Below are 17,110 nucleotides of genomic sequence, written 5' to 3'. Positions count from 1 at the left end.
TTTTTTTTTTTTTTTAAAGAACAAAGTTAGAAAACTTACCCTATCTGATTTTTAAGATGATGAATCTATAATAATAAGAGTTTTGGTGCTGGTGAAAGACATATATAGATTAGTGAATGAAAGGGAATCCAGAAATAGATGCACACATGTACAGTCAAGTGAATTTAGACATTTCAAACATTTCAAACAAGTAAATGGGGAGAAGGAAAAGACTACTGAACAAAAGATGATAAATCAAATGGATGAAAAAAATTACCTTAACTCATATTTAAAAAACACTTAAGATGGATCATAGATCTCAACTGTGAAGCCCTAAACTATAAAACTTCTCCAACAAAATATAAAGGGAAATTTATGTTACTTTGGGCTGGCAAAATAAAATCTTAAATGCTAGTTTGGATGTTATCAAACTTAAAACCTTTTAGCTCTTTAGAAAACACCATGATTAAGAACACAAAAAAGTAACCACAGTATGGAAAAACTCACAGAATACATACCAGAAAAAGAATATGTATGCAGAAAAAAATAAGTAAGACACATACGTAGATACTTTTGCAGAAAAAAATACCAAAACAAGACAAAATACCACTGAAAATGGGGGGTGGGGTGGGAATCTGAAACTACTTTAGATACATAAGCACATAAACTGGAGATACTGACAGCTGGTCACTATCAGAAAAAGATACTCCAAATAATAAATAAAATGAAGAAGAAGGTGAGAATAAACTGTGGTATTGTAGCTGAATGTATTAGTGTCACCTCATGTTTAGATACAGATACAGAGATCTAGAGGCATAAATATGGACAGGTGGCCCTCCCTGGTGCTGCAGGGGGTTAAAGCACAGCACTAAGAAGCTAAAGCCACTTCTGCATGAGTTCCATCCCCACTTGCCCTGGAGGTGACCACAAGGAGGGGCAGACCTCTCCTGACCTGCCAACTGCTCCCTTCAGCAATGTACTTCATGGATCTGCCTGTTCTGATCCCCACTCTGTCTCGGGTGAATCCTCTCATCGCCCCCTCATCTCTGGCCTACCCCAGTCTGTATGCATAAATAAACAAATCTTTAAAAAAAAAAAATATGGACAGGCACTGTGTAGCCAGATCCCTCCACTGTGGAAGCTGAGAAGTAGTTATAGTCCAGTCAAGAAGCATGCCAGTGTCCAGATCTTGTTTCTAAACACCACTATCCAAGAAAGAATAAAGGACTCCTTGGAGAAATGGTCAATTCTAGGGCTGAGACAGAAAAATACAACATGAGCTTGTAGGATATATTGCCAGAAATTAAGGAAATATTTTAAAAAAACAAAACAGTGATATGAACAAGTTGAAATGATGCAGGAGCCAATATGAAAGATCTGAGCAAGAAAATAACATAATATTGAATTATAAGAATTCCAAATATCATATGTAGACAGTCTATCCTCCAGGAGCTTAACTCCCCTCTTTGGGACTGCAAGCTGGACTTAAAACATGCTTTCCAAATGTTACAGGGATAAACCAAGGAGGCACTATGTTAACTAAATGATCAAACTGAATACCAACAATGATTGATTAGTCAGGGTGACTTAAAGGGTGATTTAAGGAAAGAATAAGAAACTTCAGGTTTGAGAAAGCTAAGAAGACATGTTTACCAAATCCAATGTGGCATCCTGGACTGAGGACTAGACCAAAAAAGGAACTGAAGACCCATTTTAAAGTATCAGTTAAGTCACAATCAAGGGGTATTCTATAAAAGAGCTAATAGTCCTTAAACTATCAAAGTGATCAAAAACAATGAAAAACAGAAATTTTCACAACTAAAAACTCTAAGAAAGCTTGACTATTAATTGCAATAAGGGTTCCTGGATGGGTGCCTGGAACAGAAAAGGGACATGAGCAAAAGCTAAATTACTCTGAGTAAAGGATGGGCTTTGGCTAATGATGATTTATCAGCACAGATTCAATTGTGACAAACATAACATATTAGGTAAGAGCCTAGCTAATAATGGGAGAAAGTAGAGGTAGGATATGAAGGCACTCTATTTTATCTTTGTAATCATTCTATAAATCTAAAGCCATTATAAAATTAAAGGTGTGTTTTATTTTTTAAAAGACATTAGTGGCAACATGAGTGAGAGTGAATAAAGTATATTTTAACAGTAACGTAGCAATGCTAATTTTGTGGTTTATGATGCCATGTCTCATGTCAAATGTAACATGGTTATTAAAAAGTTAACACTAAGGAAACCAGTAGATGAATGGTATATGGAAACTGAATTATCTGCAAGTTTTCTATAGATTTAAGTAAAGAGTATAGATTATATCTTTAATGGGCAAAATTATTTAAACTTGCACATCCTGAAAGATATGCAAGTGACTAATAGAGATAAAAAACCTTCATCATAAAAATGTAAGTATAAACCAAAATAAGAAAACACTAAAATCCAATGAATTGTTAAAATTTAAAAGACAGTCTTCTTAAATAAAATAGACAAACCCCTGAAAGACTTAAAGGTGACTTCTCCAGAAACTCAAAGTTGGATTGACATTCAAAAATCTATCAGTTATATTTTATTATCACAATACAAGAAAAGAAAAAAATATGCAATTGCGCACTAGACACAGAAAAGGCCTTTGACAAATATGAAATACACAGGCAAAAAATATCCACATAGCAAAAGCAGAAAAATCATTTTAAAAAAAAAAGGATGCCAAAAACAAGTTTTTTGGACACTCATGTAACACAAAAAGATTCCAGATCTTTGAATGCAATTTCATATAAGAGTTAATTACAGCTGGTCTTAAGAGGTAAACTGATTTCATTCAGTATCAAAAATGCCCTCTGACTGTATTTTTATTTAGGCTAAAATTAATGTTAATTCTTATACACTGAAAATGCCTTGCTTGGTGTCTGATGACTTTGCATCATTTGGGTAGGGAACAAGAGGAACAAAATAATAATAAAGGTTTCTAATTTGTTACAAGTATCTTAAACAATTAAAGAATATAAGCAGTAGTCACTGAGAGGAGACAAGCAAACCAAAATTTCTGTCTGCTTATGAAATTACTAATGGAAAGTTGTTTCCTTTCTTCAGGTCTTATTTTTCTGTCCTTATATAAGAAGAAATTAGGCTAATTCATTCTTAAACTCAACAAATATTTATTGAGCACTTATTATGTGCCAAATGCTTTTTTCTGGACACTGAGGAATGCACTGCAGTGTTAAAAAAAAAAAAAAAAGACCCCCCCCGAACCCCACCCACACACAGTCTAAAGTGAAAAAATACATATGTAAAGTAAACACCATAGAAAGGGTTAATAAACACTACAGAGAAAAATAAAGCAGGGAAGGGAACCGAATGCACTGAGGAGGGAATGGTTTTAAGTAGCATGACGAAGAAACTACATGATTTCTAGGTTCACTTTCAGTTCAAATAGCCAGTGATTTTCTCCGTGTTGACTAGGCAGCATAAAAATACATAGTGAACCTCTGAACCTGACCTCTTTAAACTCCTACATTCTATCACCTTGTTCTGCGTGTCACCACTTATATTTTAGAAAAATAGGATTAAATATAAACTTTTCCATACTGAGACAAAGCATACGCTGTCATTTAATGAAATAAGTAATTTCCCAGTCTTGCCTTGGGAGACGGACATAAGAAAAATAAAAGTTGGCAATGTCTCCCCAGACAAAAGTCCTAAAATTGTGGCATTATTGTACACTACAGAGGACTCAAATTAGCTGTTTTCCCCCTCTTCCAATGTATTTGTGGTCTGGAATTCCGTCCCTTATTGGGCCTAAGTTACAAGAGGATGGGTTTAAGAGTTTCCCAGGATGGGTTTAAGAGTTTCCCCAAAATGGAAGATTTTTCCACAGGCAAGAAAAGTTCTATGAGTAACACTACTATAATTATTAGCTACTATACTGTATATGCCTGCTATAAGCCAGGTACAGCACCATTTTGTACAACAGGTCAAATTATATGAAACTGCCATTTGCAAATCAGAATCAGCAATTTTACATAGTTTGAGTGTACTGTCATTCATTCATTTCAAATTCCATAAGAAAGAATTCTGTATCTCTTTCTGCTTTTTCCTAGCTCACCTACTAGATTACCTATTACAGAGTTAGTGTAAACAAACACATAAAAACTTTTAGTATAACTTAACCTGATGATCTGACTTTAAGTAGCATGATTTAACAGCACAAATTTCATCTAGCTATTTATAGTGATATGGCTTTATTTGAGAAAAGCTCAATTCATAATTTATAACCACTATTCTGCTTACAAAGGCAGAGTTTTCATTCCAAAATTAACACTTCTTTCTCTACTAGGAAGAGTACAAAGACAACCAATATTATGCTAATATCTTAAATCTGTCCATTTGGGATTGAAATTTCTATTTTTCTGGAAATGGATCATTAAAAGAATCTTTCCCTAAAGTAAGAACACTGTGTATAAACCAACCTATTAAATTTAATCCAAATAATTTTTAAATTCATCTTTTAAAAGTAGATTAGTCCTTAAAGTTTCTTTTTCTTCTGGCAGCTATTTTTCATTCACTATATAGTTCATGTCTAAAGTTCACATTTATAAGACATTAATAAAATAGCTTTTAATTATCTTCTAAGTAATTACCTGTAATCTAAAGTTTCATCCAGCAGAAGAAGGCAGGCACTTTGTAGGTTACATTATTAGCAGATGGAAAAGTTTATTTTCAATGTTTAAATGCCAACAGAAGTCTCAGTAAAACATTTCAGGTTAAAAAAGAAAAAACAACAAAGTTTTTTGGGGGGAAAGAAAGCAATCCAAGAAGAATATAATGATTACCTTAGGAAACCAAGATGTTTAATTATACAGGTAAGTATATAAAACCTACCAGCTCATTGCTTGTAGATGTGAGTCTTAGTTTTTCTTCAATTTCCTTTCCAATTTTCTGAACAGTTACCTGAGTCTGTTTAATTGCACACTGGGCTCTATGAAGCCTAGAAATGAAAATTTTAGAAAAATTTAAATAAGTTAACTATAAACTCTGAACACAGAACCAAACACATAAATGGATATTAGAGGGTAAACGGGATTATAAATGAACCAAGTTGACCATTTCACAATTCTCTAACATTATGTACAATAAAATAACAACTATTACAATATACTCGAACACATCACCTTTTCTAAAAACCTGCCTGACTGCCTCTAAAGTATTAAGAGCTAAAATGAAAAACTCACTGGAGTCTAGAAGTAATATGGAAAAATAATCTGGTTAGAATCTGTGATTTTACAGAGAAATTAAGAGAACATCACCGCTTCAAGAAAGCTGAATTAAAGCAGACACTACTTTGAAACAAGGAACATTTTCTCTTTGAAATGAGTTATTGTCTTTTTTTTTTGCTTTCATTATGTTTTTTAGTTTTCTGTATCCTCTAATACTGCTCAGACATTTCTTATACACTTACATAACAAAAATGACCTAATTGTCTTTAGTCAAAAATGACATGATTTCCATGTAGAAAATCATTAGAAATCTATAAAACAAATACTAGAATAAAATGCCAGGTTAAAGGGCAATATACAAAAATTCTGTTGTATTCCTACATAGAGAAAGCAACGGTTTCACAATTCCATTCAAACCACAATAGACTTTTCTTTTTTGGTAAAAATTAAGAATCTGATACTATAATTTATAACATACAATAATTTAAATACACTTGTTTATTATAATCGGATACTATAATATATATATGGAATATTATATAAAGAAAACAAAAAAATATTGAAACACTAAACCTGATTTCAAATCTTTTTTCATAAAGCTACATAACCAAGACAATATGGCACTGGCATAAGGATTGAAAAACAGATCAATGGAACAGAAAAGGGTATAGAAACAGGCCTACATATATATGACTAACTGGTCTTGGACAAAGGAATCCAAACAAATTAAGGTAGAAAGAAAAAATTTTTAAAACAATTGTTGCTGAAACACCAGATAAGCATGAGAAGAAAAAAAGAACTACATTCCCTATCTCACAGCAACACACAACAGTCAAATCAAGTGGGTCAAAGTTAATATAAAAACTAAAAGCATAAAACATCTCGAAGAGCAGGAAAAGTCTTGCAACTTTAGGATAGGCAAACATTTTAAGAGAACACACACACAAAAAGCACTAAGGAAATAAAAACTTAACAAATTCAATTTTATCATATTAAAAAAAGTTTGATCATAAAGATGCCATTACGAAAATGTAGAAACAATCAATAGACTGGGAGAAAATACTTGTAAAATGTGAATCTGACAAAGGGCCATGTCTTAAGTCTTTTTAAGAAAACTCACAAATCAGCAACAGAGAGACAACCCAATCAAAAATGGGCAAGAGTGAAATACTTCACAAAACAACATATAATAAAAGTCAGTAAATAAAAAAAAGATTATTTAACACGTTGGTCATGATAGAAATGCAAATAAAAATCATGCAATAGCAATTCAGACGGCTGAAGATAGCTAAAATTAAAATAACAATGTATTGTTGGTAAAATGCAAAATAGTACTATCATTTTGATAAAACTTAAAGTTAAACATACATCAAATCTATGACCCAGTAGTTCTACTCTGTGGTATTTATTCAAAAAACATAAAAGTGATACAATAAGATTTGTCTAAGAATGTTCATAGAAAACAATACAAATGGTCATCAAATATAAGAATTAATAAGTAAACTGTAGGATATTCATACAATGAAATTCTACTCCACAATAAAAAGGAACACAACAATATAAATGAATCTCAAAACACTGTGTTAAGTAAAAAATGCCAACAATAGAGAAAAGCAATCTATCCTGACAAATCCAAAGAATGACTATGGGCTTATGTGGGGTAGGGCTTACCAGGTAAGGAGCAAGAGGGAGAAAGGAACAATCTGAGAGGTGGAACTGGTTCCATATCTCGGTGGTGGTAAGGACTATATGGGTATATATTCTTAGCAAAGTTCTGAAGAGTAAGCTACCAATGTACACATTACACCCTATGTAAATTTTACCCATTTTTTAAAAGCTGGTCAATGATCCTAATATGAAAGTTATCATTCACATGAGGTCAATTTTATTGGAGATTTAATGACATCAACACTTTTACCACCATCATTTTACTATTATTAATGACACTATGTACTGTAAGTATTCATATCACACTCTGCACTTTCTGAAATTGCCTGATAGTTTCTGAGGATTTCTTAGGTCAGCAACTCTTCTACTAGCTAGTTTGCTTATGAGATCAATTATTCAATTATACCCTCAGGGCTCTCAAAAAATCTAATACAGGAGATTACATGCCACCCTACTGTCTCCTGCTCTGTGTTTAAGTCTATTTACACTGTGTCTCTTGCTCTCTTTTTAGTAATACTCTCTTACAAATGTTGACTCTAAAGCAAGGAAAGGTACTTTGTAATGTGGTCTCACATCCTTGGAGTCCTTATTCTACATGTTCAACTCCAGCAATAATGAGAAATAATGATATTTCTCTAAATATGTCATGCCATTTCTGGACTATCAACCTTTGTGTGAGCAATTTTTTGCCTGTAAGTTCTCCCAGTCTTTCAATAGGTAAGTGTATTCTTAAATTTACTAAGAAGCAACTCAAGTATAAACACTTTTTCAAAGGCCTTTCCTGATTGCTCAAGACAAGCAGAGGCACCCCTTGCTCTGAAAATTTGTCGCATCATGTATATAGCATCACTAAAAAGATTACAGAAGAGCATTTCACAGCAACTATTCTTGTCTACTTCCTTATTAGACCTGAGCAGGAAAAGAAATCTCATTTTTTAAATATATCTTTTCAGTGCTAAGCATAGAACATGGCACAAAGGAAGTACTAAAAATATATTTTCTGACTGAATATCAACCACTGTCTGAACATAAAAGAACCTCTCCAAGTTTTCATATTTAAAATGGACATCAGTAGGAGAAAGACTGATTTCTATATTTAGAACTTCAAAATATTATTCAAATTTTAAAGGCCAATCATTCAAATAGGGAAAAAAGCAATTTTTACTAAACATATTATCAGAATTCTAACAATGGTTGGTAGGATTATCAACAAGAGCAGAAATCAACAATATATCCTGTTACTTTAAAAGGGGGGAAAACGCTGCCTGAAACTCACTGGTACTATGCAAACAACCTTGTCAGATGGTAAAGACTTTAAAAATAAAAATGATTCATGACCATAATTAATGTATGACTTCAACTATTTGGCTCTCGCTGCCCCAGACGCTTTCTGATCTTACCTTAGGGGCTTAAAACACACAGACAGAGTCACATTTCCTCCAATCTTCAGTGTTATCCAAATAGACTTTCAGAGTCCCTGCTACATCAAGACAGAGCTAATAACACTCGCCCTCCCACCCCCACCTTTCAAATCGAACAGGAGAATAAAAGTTTGAAGTGTTAGACTTTTAAACATAACCTGGGACATCTTGATTCCTCTAGGGGTTAGGAAGTGAAGGACCAACTAGAACAGAAACAAGTGCTTTACCTCCAAACCAGTTTTCAGAGGAATGTTCCTTGATTTTGTAAACCATGGAAAGATACAATAAAGAAAGAAATATACATCATCTGGTCACCTGGCTAAGACTGGTCAATACCAGCACAGTAGGAAGCTGACCTGAAACTCACCATCACTGGTGCAGGAAGGAGTGTTTCTATCTAATAGGTAGTTTGGTTCTGGTAAACTAATGTATTCTTATTACTAAATATGGCTCTAGAAACAGAAAAATTGAAACTGAACTAAAATATAATGATCTCAGGTTAGAGATACAGCTGTTAAGATAAAAAATCAAAGAAATTATATCAAACATACATTAATAAAGAATGAGGCCAGGACAATCAGATATTAATAATAATACTCATCTCAGTAAAGATGTTTGGATAACTGTTAATCATATCATATCTGAAATGTTGTATCCAATTTAAGATAGAGAATGACAAATTAGAGCCCGCTAGAAAGGCAGTGAAGTGCAGCTCCCTTTGGTTTGCAGGGAAAGATAAAAAGGGAGAATGTACGAAAAGACATGAATCAATTGGGAGAAGTAGATAATAATCATCAATGATTTTATATTCCATATAGGGAGCTTAGATTTTTTTTATTCTAAAGGAATTAGGAAACCATTTAAATGTTTTAAGTTGTAAAAGAATTAATTACATTTGCACTTTAGAAAGAGCTTTCTTCCTATAATAAGGTGAATGTGACACAGAGAAACAGACTGTAAACAGGAAGGCTAATTATTGTGAGGTTATTGCAAGAATCCCAGTTAAAGCTAAAGTACTGTCTTTTAAGTACCAGGAAAAACAGTATAGATATAAAGAGGGAGAGAAAAGGAGATGAAGAATGGTGCTTGAAAATAAATCACCAACATAAAGATTTCAAAAGAAGACATCACTACAGATCCTATAGATGTTTAAAGGGAGTTAGGGGAAATAATGGACATTTTATTCCAATGCAGATGAAATAGTCAATCTGCTAATTAATCAACTGTAAAAATTAGCTGATATTTCTACTATCAACTAACAACTAATAATAAATCTAATGAAAGACCTGTACACTAGAAACTACAAAACATTGCAGGAGAAACTAAGATCCACAAATGGAGATATAGAAGACTCAGTATTGTTAAGAGGGCCAAGTTTCCCTAAATGTATCTATAGAATCAATGCAAATCCAATCAAAACCTACTAGTCTTGTCTTTTTAACTCAAAAGTTGATTCCAACAATATAAAAGACCTACAATTTTCTTCAAAGAAATATAAAAGACCAGAAATATAAAAGACCTACAATTTTCTTCAAAGAAAATGCTAAAGAATAACAAAGTTGAGGGCTTATAGTACCAGATTGCTAAGGACACAGGTCAATGAAATAGAATTTGGACTATAGAAAAAAAATCCATTCAAACATAATTCATTTTCTGGTGAAGGAAAGAAAAATTGTCAATAAATGACACTGATTATCTAGAGATCTGTTATTAGGGGTATGACTCTTAATCACTTTCTCACAGTATATGCAAAAAACAACTTTTTTTGTGGGTCAGTGTAAACGCTTAAACTATAATGCTTCTAGAATAAAAAAGAAGAATCTATTTATGACCTTGAATTAATCAAAGATTTTCTAAGCAAAACACAAAAGGCAGTATCTATAAACTAAAAACCTGATATACTGTATCAAAATTTAAAGTTCCTATCATGAAAAGGATTGCTGAGAAAATTATAAATCAAGGTACAGAGTGGGGAAAATAATACATACATATATATATATATATATATATATATATATATACATCTAACAAAATATTTGTATCCAGAATATATAAAAACTTCTACAAATCAATAAATATAACCAATTATAAAAATGGCCAAAATGGGCCCTCTCTGGTGGTACAATGGGTTAGGATGCAGCACTTCAAGCTAGTGGCAGCTACTTCAGTATGAGTTCAATCCCCAGCCCGGGAGGTGATCCACACAGAGAAGCAGCCCTCTCCTGTCTCATCAGCTGCTCCCTTCAGCAGTGTACTTCATCAATCTGCCCATTCTGCTCCCCATTCTGTCTCTAGTGAATCCTCTCACCACCCCTACACCTCTGGCCTGTACCCCAGTCTGTATGCATAAATAAATAAATAAATAAAATTTTGTTAATGGTCAAAATATTTGAACATTTCACAAGACATGTAAGAATGTCCAATAAGCACAGGAAATGGTGTTCAACATCACTGGCCATGATAGAATTAAAAATTTAAATCAAAATAATATACTTATATAAACCTACTATAATGGCTAGAATTTGCAAAACGGATGATACCCATCCTTACAAGCAATAAAGCAACTGAAATTTTCAAACATTGCTGGTAGGGTTGCAAAATTGTAGTACTAGTTTGGACAACTTGTTCACAATTCCTAAAAAAATCAGAAATACACCTCTCATATGAACAGGTAGAAAAGAAATTTCTTATATTCTGTAAGAAATTCCTAGCAACTTTATTCATAGCCAAAAAACTGGAAATAACTAAGATGTCTATGAACTGGATAATGAATAAACAAACTGTAACACAGAAACACCACACAAAAAGGAATAAACCACTGATTTATACAACATGGAGACACTGTATATTGAACAAAAATAGTCAGAAGCCAGTTTGAGCTGTAGTCAGTTTGCAGTGCCTGTGTAACATCTAGGAAGAGTGTTAGATAGAAGGCTCTGGAGCTCAGGATCTTGGCTGGAGATTATTAGATAGTTATTAATGCTATGAAAGTAAATGAGATCATCCTGGAAGACTGCAAGAATGACAGGAATAGAGCCTTGAACAGAATCCTAGGGAGCATCAATATTTAAGGATAGGAGTGGAGGGACTTAAAGATGTAGAAACATCCTGACCAGGACTATCCAGAGGAGTAAGATGAGCTGGATGCACTGGCATTACTGCAGTCAAAGGAACTGCTTCAAACAGTCAAGGAAGGAATGGAATCAAGCAATCTAATGCTCAGACAGTATCTACAGCTCTAGCAACAGGGACTTGACTAAAATCACTCCAAATCTGTTTAGCTTTCCCCAAGTCTATTACTGCCATCACCTTTCAGTTAATCAATATCCTCCTAACTTGATTTCTCAGCTCAAACTCTTATTCTTTTCAATCCTACTCTCTACTTAGTACTAAAGGTAACCCTTTTCATTTGGTCAGCCATTGTAGCCTGTCTACCAGTCTCCACAATGCCAACCTCATAAGAGCTATAGCCAGTCCGACAGCACCTCAGTCACTGTGCATGTTGTGGCCTGTCAACAACAGTCCCACTGAAGAAGAGAGAGAAACGGACTACAAAGAATAAAGGCTTCCCCTCAACCAGCAATGTTGTCCAGCACTCCAAGCTTCTCTTCTCAGAGTCTAAAGAGAGAATAGTTTCTCATTCAAATTGCAATTACAGAGGCTTTGATACATGTCTAAGATTAAATTCCCCTAGAGACAACTAGAAATATCACTATAAACTTATCATATTAAAGCCTAGTGGCTTAGTGGCTATGGCTATCCTTAACCACATTATGTTCATTTCTGACAAACACTAAATGTTTTTAGATACTCTAAGCTCTCTAAGAGTGTTTGTCTATACAATTTCTTTCATTATGTAATATACCTACAGGGTAACACATTTACAATACTCTTTCATTGATCATAAAACGGTTTTCTGGTGACTGAAAAGACTGTAGACCTACAATTTTTTTCAATTAAATACAATTTTCAAACTTTACATAATTCTCTTTTAATAAACCTAACAGCCATAATCATGAATCGATACAATACTCCTGAATCATTAATGGACAACAATATCACATTAACCAAACGCCTACTTTTCCTGAAGTCTGTTGTCCACTAAATATATAATTTTGATTCTTCTTTCCCAAAGCTATCATTTCCTTTTCATTATTCCCATTATAATCACTCCAGTTCAGCATTAATATAAATTCTTCTTCTTTCTAATCTGTCTTCTTCAATTCATTTGTAATAATGATGTCAGACTATCTTCCAAAAACAAATATTTTGATAGTGTTTTACAGAAAATCAAAACACTAAATTGGGGTAAATCTATACCTTCAATCTGTATGTAGCAATTACTAGGATGACTACAGGAAAACTATATAAAACAGGGTTATATAATAACCATAATTTTTATAATTAGATGCTCATATGAAAACATTCCATGACTATTTTCTTTTAAAAAAAGATTTATTTATGGCCCTCCCTGGTGGCGCAGCGGGTTGAGGCACAGCATTGAGAAGCTAAAGCCACTTCCACATGAGTTCGATTCCCGCCTGCCCCAGAGGTGACCACATGGCACGCAGACCTCTCCTGGCCTGCCTGCTGCTCCCCTCAGCAGTGTACTTCGTAGATCTGCCTGTTCTGCTCCCCACTCTGTCTCTGGTGAAGCCTCTCACGACCCCTGAGCCTCTGACCTGTACCCCAGTTCTGTGTGAACAAATAAATCTTAAAAGAAAGAAAAAAAAATTTATGCATACAGAACTGGGGTACAGGCCAGAGGTGCAGAGGCAGTAAGAGGATTCACCAGAGACAGAGTGGGGAACAGAACAGGCTGACTGATGAAGTACACTGCTGAGGGGAGTAGTGGGTGGGTCAGGAGAGGTCTGCCGCACCATGTGGATCACCTCCGGGGCAGGGATCGAACTCATGCTGAAGTGGCTTTAGCCTCTTTAACCCACTGCACCACCAGGGAGGGCCCTCCATGACTATTTTCATATAGATTAACACTTAACTGGATTAGTCTGGAAATTCAAAGTCTCACAGAATCTAGCCAGGCAAAGTAATATCAACATTTACTAAACCCTTTGGGGATCATACAATGCCTGGCACATAGTATATATTTATATTAATAAAACATTGAATAAAGGTTTATTAGAGCTTGCTATGTGCCAGGCACTGGACTATAAACTTGAAATGTTGTACTGCATTTAATCTTCACAACTACCCACAGACTTGGTACATTATCATTCCCATTCTCCATGTGAGAAAAATTGTGGCAAGTGACAGAATCAGCATTCATATCTGGGTTTATCTGACTCCAGAGTCCATAAGCTTCACTGCTACACAATCTTCTACCCATAAATTCATTATCGCTAAGCTTGCCACCATCTCCCAAACAAACCTTAACATTACATGTTAAATAGATTTTGAGTTTCCAAAGACATACTTTTTAGGCTGAACTTTTGCATATGAGTCCCAGTTTACTGTACCTACCATAATTTGCTGTGTGCATTTTCCTTCCATTAATCTCTGATTACACTTCAAATTTCATCCAAATCTGCTAATGCTTTCTACCCTGCTATCTTCGTAGTAAGCAGAATTCTAAGACCTCCCACCCCATCAGATTCCCATCCCTGTGTACAAATCTTCAATATATAGTTCTTTCCTATCTACTCTCAGCAATGGGGAGGGAGGTACCTCACACTTTTTTAAGTTCCTAAAGTATAGAAGAAAATAGTGTACAGTTATTTAAAGTTTCTTCTGATTCTGTTTTTCTCAGATTCTGTGAAATATGAGTTACTCCAAAACTATACTATGCTTTTTAAGTAAGTATACTAACTAAGCATAGGAAAAACTCCTGGAAAAGTGCCCATAGAGTATTTTGCAAAGTTTGCAAATCACAAAATACTGCGGTACAAATTTCTAATTATCAAAATCTCTCACAAAGAGTGATTTACATACAGAAACATAGCAATCCAGATTGGTTTGTCCAAAACAGAGTTTCTGTATGCTGTGTGTCTTATCAACAGTCTTAACTTTTGTTGGCAGTCACATTCCACTGATTCTTGACATTGACTTCACTAAATGTTCTACATCTTTTTTTGACTCAGGTTGTGCATCTATCCTTCAAGTCTTCCTCTTCTCATACAGATGGTTTCAGGACTCAAACATAAAACTAAATTCTTATCTCCATTAAATTTCAAATTGAATTCTGTTATACAACGTAATCATCATCTCTATGAGCTTTACTTAAGTTTTTGATATCTCTGTTCAAACACTTAAGATTTTAGATATTTTTTTTAACATGTGTTTATTTATGCATACAGAACTAGGCTACAGATTAGTGGTTCAGGGAGTGAATGGAATCACCAGAGACAGAGTGGGGAGCAGAACTGACAGATTGACTAAAATGCACTGCTGAGGGGAGCAGCGGGAGGGTCAAGAGAGGTCTGCTGTGCCATGTGCTTCCTGGCCAGGATGGAACTCATGCTGCAATGGCTGTGGCAGCTTCATAGTACTATGCTTTAACTCACTGCAGTGCAATGAAGGGCCCAGGTTTTAGATGTTCTTAAAGGATATCTATGTTTCCCTTGTTCACTATTATATCACTAGCATATTGCAGTTTCCACATGCACTCAACAAATATTTGGCAATAAATAATTGATTAAATAAACACACTGAAAAAACAAAGCCCTATGCCATATTTTTAGAAATCTCCCTGTAGGTAGATAACAAGTCATTAATCTACCTATCTTTACTATCATCCAGTTTATATTTTTTTCATCTCCCTTCTAGAGCTTTCATTACACAACAGTTAAACACTAAAATTAGTGCTCCCTTGGTCTACCAATCTAATTACCCTTTCAAAATGGTAACATAATTCTTAGACAATTAGTTCTTGGGAAAGGTTCACAAAAGGAAGAGATTTAAGCTTCAAATGAAGGAAAGCTGGGTAGGTCTGTGACACTATGTGGAAAGTCAAGTTGAGTATGCTAAAGAAAATGTAGCAATGTCATGAGAGGCTGAGAAGGTTGATCAGAGGCAAAGTTCTGTGGACTTTAAATGTCTGGGAAATCATTTGCATCTCCACTGCACCAACAGCAGTCTTGGATACATAGGAATCACTCAAATACATGTTGATGGGTTTATTAAATATGATAGTTCCCCCTAAGACCAGAAGTCTAACCTAAAGCCTGCTTCTGCATTCCTATGTCTAGACTGTGCACATAGTTGAGAACACATAGACTAGTAGTAATGACATCAAGTAAGACAGAACACTACTGCTATTTATGAAATTAACATAATCTCATCAAAAGTAAATGGTAGCATCGTGGGTGGGAAAGTTCTATTGAGGAGCTCGTAGGTGGTGTGAAAGTATGTGATAATGGGTGTGTCAGGTCTAGTCTAACCAGGATGAGTCCTCAAAAATTAACAAACAACATCGATGAAGCAACTGTTATATAACAATAACCAACTCTTCAGATTTCCAGTTTACATCTCAAGGAACTTATTTTAGGCGAGATTAACCACATTTGGCATATAAACAGGCTAAATCATTCCCAGATTTTTTCATAATACCACCCATGTGCTAAAATGCAGGTTTAATTTTAAAAATATTCATTGTATAATAAACATGAAGTACTTAGGAAAATACTTTAGAATCAGAAACAAGAAAGGAGACAAACATGATAAGGTTTTTAATAATTTTAGTGGATCTATTATCATTTAAATAGATTTTAACAACAGAAGGAATATTATATACAATTTTGCATCAAGAAACTAGGATTAGTAATGATTTTCTACCAAACTACAAATTACCGAATTATCTCAAAAACAGGCTGAAAACCTGAATAGATCAATATGGAAAAAATTAGAGGGGTAACCAAAGGGTCATATTTTGGGAGGCTGTAGGCTTTGATGATTTCATAGGTAAGTTCTAACACCTGGCCTAGAAATGTCTATTTACTCTGGAGTAGTTGCTTTCTAGGAAGAAACCAGCCTCCAAGTCAGAAAACCAACAATTCTAAGAATGTTCCAAATGAAAGGAAGCCCAAACTAGCTGAATAAAGAGCCTGACTGAAGAAAAAGGAAGAGTTGGGTGGTCAGTCCCCACTGTCTCAGTCATCCCAATTGAGGGGACAAGCATCTGGTAGTGAAACATTCCTATGTCCAATCCAGATGAATCTCCCTTGACACCAGTCACCATGTGAGTACAATTACATGAAAGTACTGAGGTAAAAAATTTATCAAGCTAATTTCAAGTCATCCAACAAAACTGTGAATATATAAGAATAACAAATTGTTTAAATTACCAAATCTGGGGAAGATTTGATATGTACAAATCAAATAGCTGCTATGGAGGACCTAATCAATGCAATCAGGTATAAGAAACAAGAGGTATACAATTAGAAATTAAAAGGATAAATAGTTAAAATTTGCAAATGAGGGCCCTCCCTGGTGGCACAACTGGTTAGGACACAATACTGCAAGCTGGTCACAGCTGCCTTGGTGTGAGTTCGATCCCAGGCCCGAGAGGTGATCCACATGGCGAGGCAGACCTCTCCTGTCCCACAGGCTGCTCCCTTCAGCAGTGTACTTCAATGCCCCACCTGTTCTGCTCCTCACTCTGTCTCTGGTGAAGCCTCTCAGCATCCCTGCACCTCTAGCTTGTACCCCAGTTCTGTATTTTTAAATACATCTTTAAAAAACATATTTGCAAATGATATCATTATCTACCTTATATGCCCAAGTGAGTCAAATAAAATTGTTAAAAATAGAGCCTTTTGGGCATACAAGGAATTCAAATAGGGAAAGAAGAAGTAAAACTATCCTTAT

At 34.6% G+C, this 17,110-nt stretch overlaps 1 protein-coding gene across 2 annotated transcripts in view; it reads right to left on the bottom strand.

Annotated features, from left to right (window-relative positions):
* The window catches only part of UVRAG (UV radiation resistance associated), a 238,662-nt gene that overhangs the window by 127,231 nt on the left and 94,321 nt on the right, over positions 1-17,110 (bottom strand). For both annotated transcript variants that reach the window (XM_004683215.2, XM_012725607.1), the window contains one exon: positions 4,864-4,969. In XM_004683215.2, the coding sequence (XP_004683272.1) occupies positions 4,864-4,969 (106 nt within the window). The remainder of the gene's footprint in view (positions 1-4,863; positions 4,970-17,110) is intronic.

Source organism: Condylura cristata, unplaced genomic scaffold (genome assembly GCF_000260355.1).
Source record: "Condylura cristata isolate star-nosed mole 26May11 unplaced genomic scaffold, ConCri1.0 scaffold00015, whole genome shotgun sequence".
Taxonomy (NCBI): Eukaryota; Metazoa; Chordata; class Mammalia; order Eulipotyphla; family Talpidae; genus Condylura; species Condylura cristata.
The sequence above is the reverse complement of the archived record's forward strand: the minus strand, read 5'-3'. Positions and strand labels throughout refer to the sequence as shown.